This window comes from Papilio xuthus, unplaced genomic scaffold, assembly GCF_000836235.2.
Source record: "Papilio xuthus unplaced genomic scaffold, Pxut_1.1 DF828142.1, whole genome shotgun sequence".
Taxonomy (NCBI): Eukaryota; Metazoa; Arthropoda; class Insecta; order Lepidoptera; family Papilionidae; genus Papilio; species Papilio xuthus.
This window is the reverse complement of record NW_013530507.1, coordinates 46,560-58,303: the sequence shown is the minus strand read 5'-3', so window position 1 is coordinate 58,303 and position 11,744 is coordinate 46,560. Positions and strand designations below refer to the sequence as shown.

The window sequence follows — 11,744 nt, the reverse complement described above, 5'->3', positions numbered from 1 at the left end:
TAGGCACGAGCTGCAACACGCCGCGCCGCTTGCACGAGCTCGGTGCGCGACAACCGCCGGCGCGACGGTTGCGCCACCGAACGACGTGCCTCGCTCAAATAATACAACGCCAAGTTTCGCAATACTTTCTGCTTTCTGCTTTCTGCAAACTAAACAAATACGAAGCAAAAAAGTGCGAAGGAAACGTAATGAAGGTAAATACTTGTGGAAGAGATGCGAGCAGGGCAGCTTGCGCGCCTCCTTCATGGGCTCCCAGCAGATGGCGCAGTTGTCCTCGTTCTCCTCCACCTCCTCGCGGCTCGCCATCGGGTAGCTGCGGCACACGACACGGCAACCGTACATAGCGATGTCTCAGTGGGGCGGGGGCGGGGGCGGGGCGAGGGGCACTCACTTGCGGCGCATGTGGTGCGCGAGCGCGGTGTAGATGCGATGGCGGCGCAGGCGCGCCAGCAACGCGTGCAGCAGGTGGCGCAGCTGCATCAGCAGCACCAGCGAGGCCATCGACACCAACGCGTTGCAGTGTACCACCATGTGCGCCACGTGCGCCAGCTCCGTCGCCAGCGACACCGACTGCGCCGCGTCACAACACATCGAACACCTCATGAACATATCGCGACGGTACGAGGATTACCCGCTAAGAGTTTCGAGAAGCGTTACCCACGTCGAATACGAGGTGCGTATAGTATGCGGCGGGGCCGGCGGGGTCGGCGTCGCGCGCGCGCAGCACGAAGCGCGCCACCACGTGCAGCGCCGTCACGCCCACCAGCACGCACTGCAACACGACCGCACCGCGTCAGAGTCGAGCGCGCCGCGGGTGCTCGCCCCCACCCATGTGTGGGGTGCACACCTACCTCGGCGGCCATGAAGGCGAACGTGTCCCGGCCGACGGGCAGGCCCCAGCGCGCGGCGGCCGCCAGCAGCGTGCCCGCCGCGCCCAGCACGCCCGCCAGCAGGGCCAGCAGCCGCGCGTGCGCCCACCGCGCCGGCTGCGGCGACGACGACAGCTGTAACACCGTAACGCATGCTCCGTTAAATACCCAACACTACCACAAACAGAAGAGATATAACATAGGTACTTTGGTTTGGCTAAATCGTTTACTTTTAACGGCCGCGTCCGCAAACATTACAATTAGATGATGTGCATTAATAAAGCAGTGGGCACAGAGTGCAGCGAACGTGTCCCGACGCCCGCCGGCAGGCGCTGCCGCAGCTGCTAGCAGATGCCACTAGTTAACATTACAGCTCTACTTCAAAATTTTCATCTATATATTTCTATAGATATGTAGGTAGGTATGACTTTCCAATTTTATTGATCTGTGTACATCTAATGTATATATATAATATACTTTATATTAATATAAAACAATGTGTTGCCTAGCAACGAGACGAAGGGGCACTGAGTGAGCTGGGGGCCGCTTCCGCGAAATAATACCAGTCCCATTCACCCTGATGAAGGGCCCCCGATGGGCTCGAAACTAGTCGGTGCAGCCACCGGACGAATATACGTGAGTGTTTAGCCGTTTTTATATAAGTTTATTATAATGTCTGACGGAAGTTTGAATAATTGATTAATAGAAGTATAGTTTACTTGCGGCCGAGTCTGCCGAAGGTAGTGCGCAAGATTGCCGCTCGCCGCTCGCCTAACTGTACCTCTCGTCTCTCGTGTATAAATAACGGTGCTTGAGCTAACAAACGATATTCTCCTATACATTATTAATTCTAACAACAACTTTATCTACATGCAAATTCACTAAATCTATTCAAACACACTCACCCCATTTATTAATTTTACCTCAATAATTACGTACGTATAAGTACGTACCTAGTAAGGATGATATTATAACCGTTGGGTTCTATTCTGACTACAAAATCCCCATTTAAAACATATTTATTATATCTGTTTTGTCAAAGATGAAAGACAGACATCAAATACTAATGTAATTTTTAATTTTACTCTAATTTGAATAAAGGAAAAAAATACGTTGCGTATATCATGTACGTGACGCATCCAATCTTCCACATATTTTGCATTGTAAATGTGTCACTGCTCCGCCCCGCACCACCGTAACAATAGCACAAAACGAAAAACAAATGAAAATTATATCAAAATTTAATTAGTGAATCATTAGTTGAATAACAACAAAGCTTTTGATTCGTTATTTAAGAAATTAGATATGTATATAAACTACAATACAAACTAAAATATAAAATCGACAAAATACAATATGGAAAAAACAGTTGTTCCTTCAAATTGGTATCGATAGAGCTATATTTTATGAAAGTGTAGTGCAGATTAGAGTAGAGGTGGAGCGGAGCACATGGCGGTTGCGACAGTATTTCTTTGACAGACTAATCAATTGCCTAATAAATGGGAAAGTTGTGTTAATGTGGTACTTGAAATAATTCATTATCGTGTAATGTTTTGTCGGCAGTGCGTCGACCCCACTCGCTCACCCTCATGTCGTTTGCCTTTACTTTTATCAATTGTGCACTTCATTTCTCGCCACAAGTTTCTTTTTTTTTTTGTAAAAACCGGTAACGGTTTTATATATGTCACCGGTAAATCGCGTAATCCGCCCGTTTGTGACTAGGCCTGGCCAATCGTAAAGAGTTGGCAAATTGTATAATATAACTATTCACAAATTGACGTGTCACAGCCCTAAGATGTCGTGTTTCAATTTATTGATAGCAGGTAAGGAGACACTCACATATTCGAAGCGGTCCTTGCAGAGCTGAGCGAGCAGGTGCAGGCAGCCGAGCAGTGTGAACCATGAGCACCAGAGCAGCACCTCGTCCATGTACTGCACGTTCACCACCCCGAACACGAAGATGAACTTGTAGAAGACGTAGTTCCAGAACTTGTCCTTAATTCGCTGCGCCTCCGCAACCCTCAGTCGGCCGAACACGAGCCGGCGCAGCGCACACCCCGCCACGCCCAGCGCGCAGTACGCGCCATTTACCAGCGTCTGCAATATTATCTCCCGATATTTAACGATAAAACGGTACTGGTGTATAGCCAGATCGAAACTATATGGGGAAAAATATTTTAAAAAATCCGTTACATTAACCCTTTTAACTTTTGTTGTAACATGATTCCCTACACCATATACTGTGGCTACAAATATGAATATATTCCTGTTACTTTTCTTGTATTAGCTATCTAAGTAACATAGCTAATAATCGCAGTTATAAATTGGATCGTAACATTTGTTAACTAAGCACAAAAAATAAGGCTATACACTGGAACTGTTTCATCGTTAAATATTGCTGAATCGCTATATATTTAACAGTGGTAGAGCCCGCTTTAACATCTTCGCACGAATTGGCCCGGGTCGCCCGGTGAAATACCACGACCACACAGAAGACAGGCCTCAAGTGGAAGTGGACTTTCCGGATGAGAGGATGCATGGGAAGGGAAAATATTTTCTTTCTGTGCGTCTATATATATTTATAAGATCTATAAGATTTATAAATCTATAAACTAGAAAGATTAAACTAAAAATTATTTCAGTAATAAGTTGTCTGATTTATTTGTCTGTACAATAGTGTAACAGCAATCGCTTTTTGTCTGCTTTTCTATAATATAAAAAAGAAACATGTTTTCGTCTGTAATTTTACATCCCATGCTACGATAATTAGATTGGTATTATGAGCATACGTTATTATCTTCACAACGAAAATGATGCGCAAGTAAACAATCGTTGTTTGACAATGACACGATCACGTCGCGTCGTTGTTGTCGCTTTCACACGATAACAAAGTATACGTGATATAAGTAGTCGCGGAGCTGGCAGCCGACCTTGACCTCGTCGCCACTCCTCCCTTGCTGAAATCATCTCTCACTTCTCCCCATAAAACATGTCATCTCTTTTTTTAGAGAAAATAATACAGGGGATGCCATTATCATGTTTATGGACATGGTTTTCGTCCGCAGAAACCCACCATTCTGACATGCTTACAACTGCATGTGCCACGATGCGACGACGTCTGTTCAACTATTTCCACTTAGCTCCATTTGCGCGAGCCCCAAATGCTAACAGCTCACAGAGCTATCGCATTCTTATTACGTAGTCCGATACCTTATCAACATTTACTCACAGATAAATACGTAATAATGGTTAGAAAATGAATACATCAACAACACAGATTGTTATGAAACATCACAAGATAATAGGAATTGTTGTATGATATTATTGTATTGTATTGGATCTATAACATTGATCAAAAAGCATTTGTGCACATTGCCTACTCAGACTTTTTATTGCTTTTGTACCAAGAAATGAGATTTAAAAAAATATGAACTGAATTTGCTTTTAAAAAAGGAAATCTAAGAAAATAAATACAAAATTTACATGTTTGTTGTCTTAAAAGATATCAAACAAATATTTATGATTTATTCATACATTAGAAGTTTTAAAATAGACACAAAATGTTTAAAAACAGAACAGTTTTACTTTGCCACTGACATTGGGAATGTTCCTCAACCTTCCCCTTTTTGATCTGAGTAAACTCCCATTTTATCTTTAACTTTATCCAAATGAGAATATAACATATAAGGTTTTTTCAAAACTGCGAAATTAAGCTTGATGTGCTTGTACAGTCAGCGTCATATAGATCGTAACAGACAAGATATGCAAATATATAGGTACACCAAAAGTAATCAATTATATCGGTACAACAAAAGTCCTCAAAATAATAGATACATTCACCCTGCTCAAATACATCGGTACATACACAGCGTCAAATATATGAGTACATGCAAGATGCTCATAAATATCGTAGCAGCCACAGCGTCATAAGTAACGAAGCAGTCAAGGTGCGCAAAAATATCGGTACATTTGACAAAATTGAACTCTATCTCTATATACTTGTGATACAATTTGGAATAAACTACTTCTGTTACATTCATTTGACACTTTGCATCAAACCATTTTTCAAAATTTACTAAAAGTGTTCGACGCGGATGACAAATATTAGGTAGATAAAACCAACATCAGTTTGTCATCATATATGCTAGTTTGGTCTCGTGGCCTTACCGTTCGCCGCCGTTGGTACGTAAGGTCGGCGGTTCAAATCCCAAGCCACTATTTTTTTTTGATATTTAAACTTTTTAATTTTAATATCGAAGCACATGTAATTAAACTCTTTCGCCGTAGTTATTAGGTACTTTTTGATATTGCCTTGGACTAATGAGTTTGACCGTTAAAGTACTTTTCTATTTCAAACAAAAATGAAGGAGATAAAGCGATGCTATTGGCATGTAATTTGTTTGTTACTCATGTTTGTTAAACTTGTACCGGTAAAAATAACACTTTTACTTTTACCTTTTACTGATACTGATTATATTTAAGAAACAAAGAAAAAAAAACTGAATGTCAATATCCAAACTACATCAAATTTTTGGTCGATTGCAATAAACATTCCAGTGTGCGTGGGCGCGCACACATAGATAACACTTGTACGTATAGTTTCCGCGCGTACCATTCTTAAAACCCGCAAAGACAATCCACGCTCCGCCCACTCACTTCACCCGCGATGGTCTGACCTAATTGTTGTTAACTTTATTTAAATTTCTTTCTACCCGACAGCGAAAATTATAAAAAAAAAATTGTCGAGCAAAATTTTACATTACCAAATTTTTACTGGTTATGAAAAAAAAACCCCGTGATTGATAAAATAAAAAAAAAGTAGCCTGAGATTCGAACCGGTAAACTTACATATTACGGCAAACATACTAGAATACTGCGCCAAACTAGTATTATATATATTGTGACAAGGCAAAATTTGATGTTTGTTAATACGTATCTGTCATATTCGGCGTGACAAACTTTTATATTTAAGCGTTATGACAGGAGAAGAAAAATATTGGGTTGCCCAGTAAGTTCGTGCCGCTTTATAAAGAAAATTGAAACCCTGTTCTCTTAAATTTTTGGAAATGTTTTTAAATTATATTGGTACGACTCTATACCTAAAACGTCTTTTATTATTGGATAAAATTTTAAAAATTAGTTTTTATCTCAACCAATGAAATGAAATTATTCACAATATAGAAATTTTTGTGACGTTTGATAATGGTGGAAATCCGAAAATGAATCCACTTCAGCTACAGTCTATTGTAAGCTTTATATCGAAAATCAGAACGAACTTTCCGGACAACCAAACCTTTTATATGTTAATACAAAGTGTCAAATGAATGTAACAGAAGTAGTTTATTCCAAATTGTATCACAAGTATATAGAGATAGAGTTCAATTTTGTCAAATGTACCGATATTTTTGCGCACCTTGACTGCTTCGTTACTTATGACGCTGTGGCTGCTATGATATTTATGAGCATCTTGCATGTACTCATATATTTGACGCTGTGTATGTACCGATGTATTTGAGCAGGGTGAATGTATCTATTATTTTGAGGACTTTTGTTGTACCGATATAATTGATTACTTTTGGTGTACCTATATATTTGCATATCTTGTCTGTGACGATCTATATGACGCTGACTGTACCTAAATCTTAAAAATAATATATTTTCAACTTGTTATTGCCCTTTTATATAATACTAATGGTCGCCTGTGACTTTGCCAGCACAATTTTTTAAGGAAGCCTATAATATGCCCATGTGTATCAGCTAAGGGTGCTCCCTTTAATGTCTTATGAAAAGTGTGTCCTCCCATTCCATTCCGGACATTATCGGGAACAAAACAACGCACAGCCTTGTGGACAGACATACAAAAAGACAATATAATACATTTGGTTCAGCTTGGACTGCTATTCACCTGATTGGAATTTATTGCTTCAACTATGATTGAATGAAAAGTTCAATTGTCTATTGAATGGAGTTCCATTTGATAAATGTATTGACACCACACACCGAATGTGCCCCCTTACAGTTTACTGTTATTCAACTAACCATGTTGTTAGTCATAAGTAACATTTCAGTGTATGGTCATTAAAAACAAATAATTGAAGCTGTCACTGGTGTCATTATCAACCAGAATTAATTTAATAAAAATTGTTACCACTCTACAATTGTGTCAAGTGATAACACTAGTTAATGACATCAATTTCCTTTTAACAAAGTAAACTGTCAGGACACACTTAAAGGATGAGTATTCTTAAATAGTTTTTATGTATAGGTTTTAATAAAGTTCAATATATTTATTATTAGTTACTTACTTAGTTACTTTAAAAACTGAAAATCCCTTCAGCTGGTAAACATTTAGACACAACAACATCACACACACTAATTATGTTTTGAAATTGTATGGAGTACTCCATCCAGTGGTTTATAAGTAAGAAGTGCTCTGATTTTGAGTTGTTATGAGTGATATGAAACATGGAATATCAACAACTGGTTACATATATTATGTTACACAAATGACACTTTACATATTAATATATTTAATTAAAATTCAAGCTTTGCTTCATAAAAAATTGCTGCTGTTGCTTTAATGTTATAAACATTCAAACATAAATTTACTTTACACTATAACGAATTTTTATTGGAAATGATTTAACAATATTGATAGCTAATGTATGTAGCAAAGCTATTGCATAGACCTTCTCCCAACACAACATTTGTAAGTTTAAAAGATCAAAGGAAATATAGGTCTTGCTTCGACTCAATAGAACATGACAATATTAAATAGTACTTCTTTCTATTATACACAAGACTTTTTTCTTAACAATAATTGTGAAAAATACATCCTAAACTCACCCAAATACAAAGTGGCTCCTGCATCATAAAAGATATTACTTCAACCATCTGCTCAGTCACATTCCCGGTGTCGTTGGTGAGTTGAAGTGGCGCCCGCAGCGGCGGCGGGGACAGGGCCGCATCGCCCGTGGGACCCTGTGCCGCGCCCTCCAGCGCCTGCACAGTCGTATTGGTACGCCAGTTCGGATCGTTTGTTACACTTACAGCGTAATACACTGCAACCGAAAGTAGCAACACACTGCCCGCTGTGTAAACCTTGAGATTTGGCAAGGGCAACCTGTCTACCAAAGTCACAGGCATATCGAAAGTTATTTAAAGTCTAACGCAAACACAATAAGTAAACGGCAAGTTTACACCCCGGTTTTAAAGCTAATGACATTGGAAAGTTTATGTAGACGGTATTAAAAAACACAGGTTGTGAACAACAAAAACACATTCACATCAGAGTCCATAGATAGTGTATTTGTAAAAGTGACTGACACATAACAAACGGTGACGGGTGACAGTTAGGCTGTTTATTTTTTATTATTTTATGACCTGGTAACATAGACCTTTAGGTCATATCTTATTTGGAAAACAGGCTGGTGGACAAGTGGGCAAAGAGTATTTTGCTGTGCTGCCTGTTGCCAAGAATACTATATATATCTCATACTTTTTTATACTCTTTGCCGATAACCTACAAATATTGCTATATTTAAAAAAAAGCTATGATGTTATCGTCAATAACCCTTTATCAATATGAAATAAAAAAAAAACAATACAAATAACAAAGATTTTAAAGAAAATTAAAATTGCCCCAGAAGGTGTAAAATTTTTAAGTTTTTAAAAATGCCATTTATTTTTTTTAATACCCAGAGGGGAATTTTTATTTTATTTTTCTGGTGACCCTTGTGACCACCCCTATCATCCCCCTTCCTATGTACATAACCTTTTGGGACAACCTGTATAAATAGCTATAGACCCACAAGGCTATGATCCGGTGGGCACGAGTCAAACTAAATTATGACAATTCACTAGCGCTGCCTTTCTTGTTTGACTATATGGTCATACAAGGATATTATCTGAATCAGTGTGAGAGGCGCTGCTACGCGGTTGCTTCAGGCCGAATGTACTATATACTCTTTGTTCCACGATGACATGACTTTTACTCTTTGATATGACAGACTCAGCGGGTTTTGCAAATAAGATATGACCTAAAGGTCTATGTTACCAGGTCATAAAAAAGCGGGTTTTGCTTGGCAGCTATATACCTGGCGGTTGACATTATTTATTTTACATACTCTTTGGCGGTTGACAGCGATGAAATGAATGATTTTTTCAGATTATTTAAGTTTTTAGGAGCAGTACATTGGTGCCGATGTTAATTATTGATATATTGAAAGTATAAATATGACTGAAAAGGATTATGCACCTCTAAGCTCGGCATGTGTCCGTGGTTTATGTGATAAATTATACGAAAAAAGAAAATTTGCAGGCGGCGAAATAGAAAAGTAAGAATGGTATTATTTATAAAAAGAAAACAATTTTTATATTGCTACTGCACGAACAGACGACACGTGAAGTTGAAGTAATTTATTTCACCTGATGTTATATTATTCTCAAAGTCTTATTACTTAAATAAAACTACTTATGGACTATTTTGGTAAAATGCATAGCAAAGTGTTTTTGTGCTTACACATCTATGTTTATATTTAGAAGTACAACATGTAGTTGACAACTATTACACCGATATTAGTGGGGATAATCTGAGTCCTCATTTATATTATTGATTAACAAATAAATGGCAATTAAATTTCTGAAATTGTTGATACAATTGATGTAAATATATTTTGTAGACTAGTTAATTATTAATTATTCGATAAAAAAAATTGGTCTTACAGAATGGTAAAAGATTTTAATGATGCCAACAACTCGAGTCAGATAAAGAAGTTGATCCGAGTCTTGGGTCAGGACCTGATGTCATCCACTAACCCTAATGTAAAGAATGGGGCCTTGATGGGCCTGTCCTCAGTTGCTGTAGGTTTGGGGAAGGTACCTATTTTGTAACTATAATTTCTTCATAAATACATTAGAGAGTGTGATGATGTAGTGTTGTGTTGTGGGCAGGGTTGTGAGGCGCATCTGAGCGAGCTGCTGCACCCGATGGCGGCGTGTGTACGCGAGGGCGAGTCGCGCGTGCGCTACTTGGCTGCAGAGGCCCTATTCAATGTGCTTAAGATAGCTCGTAGCGCCGCGTTACCGCACTTCCCCCTCGTATTTGACGCTTTGGCACGCCTCGCTGCCGACCCCGAGCCCCAGGTGCGCCAGGGTGCCGAACTGCTCGATAGACTCGTCAAGGTCCTTACATACTTATCTCACTAAAATTCGCTCTTAATCAATGATTGTAAAGTTCCCTTAGATATTAATATCGAGTGGATGCTGCTCATTGCTCTCTATAAGTTGATTTGTCATAGTGGACTGTACTGTACCAGTTCATTTGATACATATATTGGGGGGCGGCCATCTCGGAGTCGAAAAGACAATGTTCAAAATTACATTAACATCACGAATAAATATTAAAAAAAAAAATGATCACAGAGAAGGTGGTTCGATTTGAATTATAAAATTTGTACAGGATACATGACCGAAAGATGAATTGACATTGTGCAGGACATAGTGACGGAGAGCGGGGAGTTGGAGGTGAGCGCGCTTGTGCCGCTGCTGCGCGAGCGGCTGTACGCGCGCGGCGCCTGCGCACGCCAGTTCGCGGCGGGCTGGGTGGCGGCGCTGGACGCGCTGCCCGCATTGCCGCTGCTGCCGCACCTGCGCGACCTGCTCGACCCCCTGCTGCACATGCTGGACGAGCCGCACCCCGAGATACGCCGCATGTACGCCCACCCCCTCCCCTCACCGCCTCGCTCTGCCTCTCCACTCAACAGTCCACTTTGTAACTGGCAGGTGCGAGGTGCAGCTGAATGAGTTTCTGAGAAGTATCAAGAAGGACCCGTCGCAGGTGGACTTCCAAGCGATGATCAATATATTGATTACGCATGCGCAGTCTCCTGAGGAGCTGGTGCAGGTAACTACACCACTGCAGCTGGGACGATCCCCGGGCTTCGTCCGGCAGCGAGGCACAAATGTCTCGCTTCCTCTACCTATATGTTCCTCGTAACGAACACTCTAATCGGGATGAGGATTTATAGTAAAATAGCGTTTAATTACACTTTCTAAAGAAAAAAGTGTATGTTGTGGGAAAATGCTAAAGTGTATTTATTTATTTTGAGATGCACAATTCTCTCATACATTTTTCAATGTAACTCGTAATGGTTTTGAGGTGAGTGTGAGGTGGAGGTGAGGTGAGAGCGTCTTCTGTTTGTGAGAGGTATAGAGAGAGGTGTGGTTGCAGCTGACGGCCATCAGCTGGATCAAGGAGTTCGTGGAGCTGGCGGGGCGCGGCATGCTGCCCTACGCCTCGGGCGTGCTGTGCGCCGCGCTGCCCTGCCTCGCCTACAACGACGACGCCAGGAGGAGTATCCTTTGCTCTTGCAACTCGTACTCCGCTGCACCTATTTTCTTGTAAACGACCTTAACGCACAAGTACAGACATACGGGAAACGGCGGCCACGGTTAACTTCCTGCTGACGAAGCTGGTGGCGGAGCCGAGGGAGGTGGAGGGTGAGGGGGAGGAGCAGCTGCAGCTGGAGGCGCTGGTGCGCGTGCTGACGCAGCTGCTGCGACACAGCTCCGTGCACACCAAGGTGGCCGCGCTCGACTGGATCCTGCACCTCTACAACACTCTGCCGGCTCAGGTTGCTCTCTTCCAACGATGTTTAAGTTTTTTCTTTTTCCTTATAAAAAATACAAGTAGATATTTGAAATTTCATTAATGTTTCTTGCGTACGGTTGCGTACATTTTGTTGAAATTTTTATTGGTCAGATGCCGAGTCACACGGAGGCGGTGTTCGGTGCCGTGGTGGGCAGCCTCACCGACCCCGCAGACGACGTCGTGCGCCGCGCCCTCGCCGTGCTCGCCGAGATCTGCTCCTGCCC

At 41.2% G+C, this 11,744-nt stretch overlaps 2 protein-coding genes across 2 annotated transcripts in view; one reads left to right on the top strand and one right to left on the bottom strand.

Annotated features, from left to right (window-relative positions):
- LOC106113967 (E3 ubiquitin-protein ligase hrd-like protein 1) overlaps nucleotides 1-8,289 on the bottom strand; it is an 11,442-nt gene extending 3,153 nt beyond the window's left edge. Inside the window, exons 1-6 of the mRNA XM_013307026.1 lie at nucleotides 7,716-8,289; nucleotides 2,709-2,966; nucleotides 852-1,004; nucleotides 662-772; nucleotides 392-570; nucleotides 8-313 (exon numbers count right to left, since the gene is read on the bottom strand). Of these exons, the coding sequence (XP_013162480.1) occupies nucleotides 8-313; nucleotides 392-570; nucleotides 662-772; nucleotides 852-1,004; nucleotides 2,709-2,966; nucleotides 7,716-8,015 (1,307 nt within the window). The 5' untranslated portion in view covers nucleotides 8,016-8,289. The remainder of the gene's footprint in view (nucleotides 1-7; nucleotides 314-391; nucleotides 571-661; nucleotides 773-851; nucleotides 1,005-2,708; nucleotides 2,967-7,715) is intronic.
- Nucleotides 8,290-8,968: 679 nt separating this feature from the next.
- LOC106113966 (protein VAC14 homolog) overlaps nucleotides 8,969-11,744 on the top strand; it is a 7,305-nt gene continuing 4,529 nt past the window's right edge. The window contains exons 1-8 of the mRNA XM_013307025.1: nucleotides 8,969-9,205; nucleotides 9,596-9,746; nucleotides 9,822-10,052; nucleotides 10,365-10,582; nucleotides 10,653-10,773; nucleotides 11,101-11,224; nucleotides 11,298-11,503; nucleotides 11,632-11,741. Coding sequence (XP_013162479.1) covers nucleotides 9,105-9,205; nucleotides 9,596-9,746; nucleotides 9,822-10,052; nucleotides 10,365-10,582; nucleotides 10,653-10,773; nucleotides 11,101-11,224; nucleotides 11,298-11,503; nucleotides 11,632-11,741 — 1,262 coding nt within the window. The 5' untranslated portion in view covers nucleotides 8,969-9,104. The remainder of the gene's footprint in view (nucleotides 9,206-9,595; nucleotides 9,747-9,821; nucleotides 10,053-10,364; nucleotides 10,583-10,652; nucleotides 10,774-11,100; nucleotides 11,225-11,297; nucleotides 11,504-11,631; nucleotides 11,742-11,744) is intronic.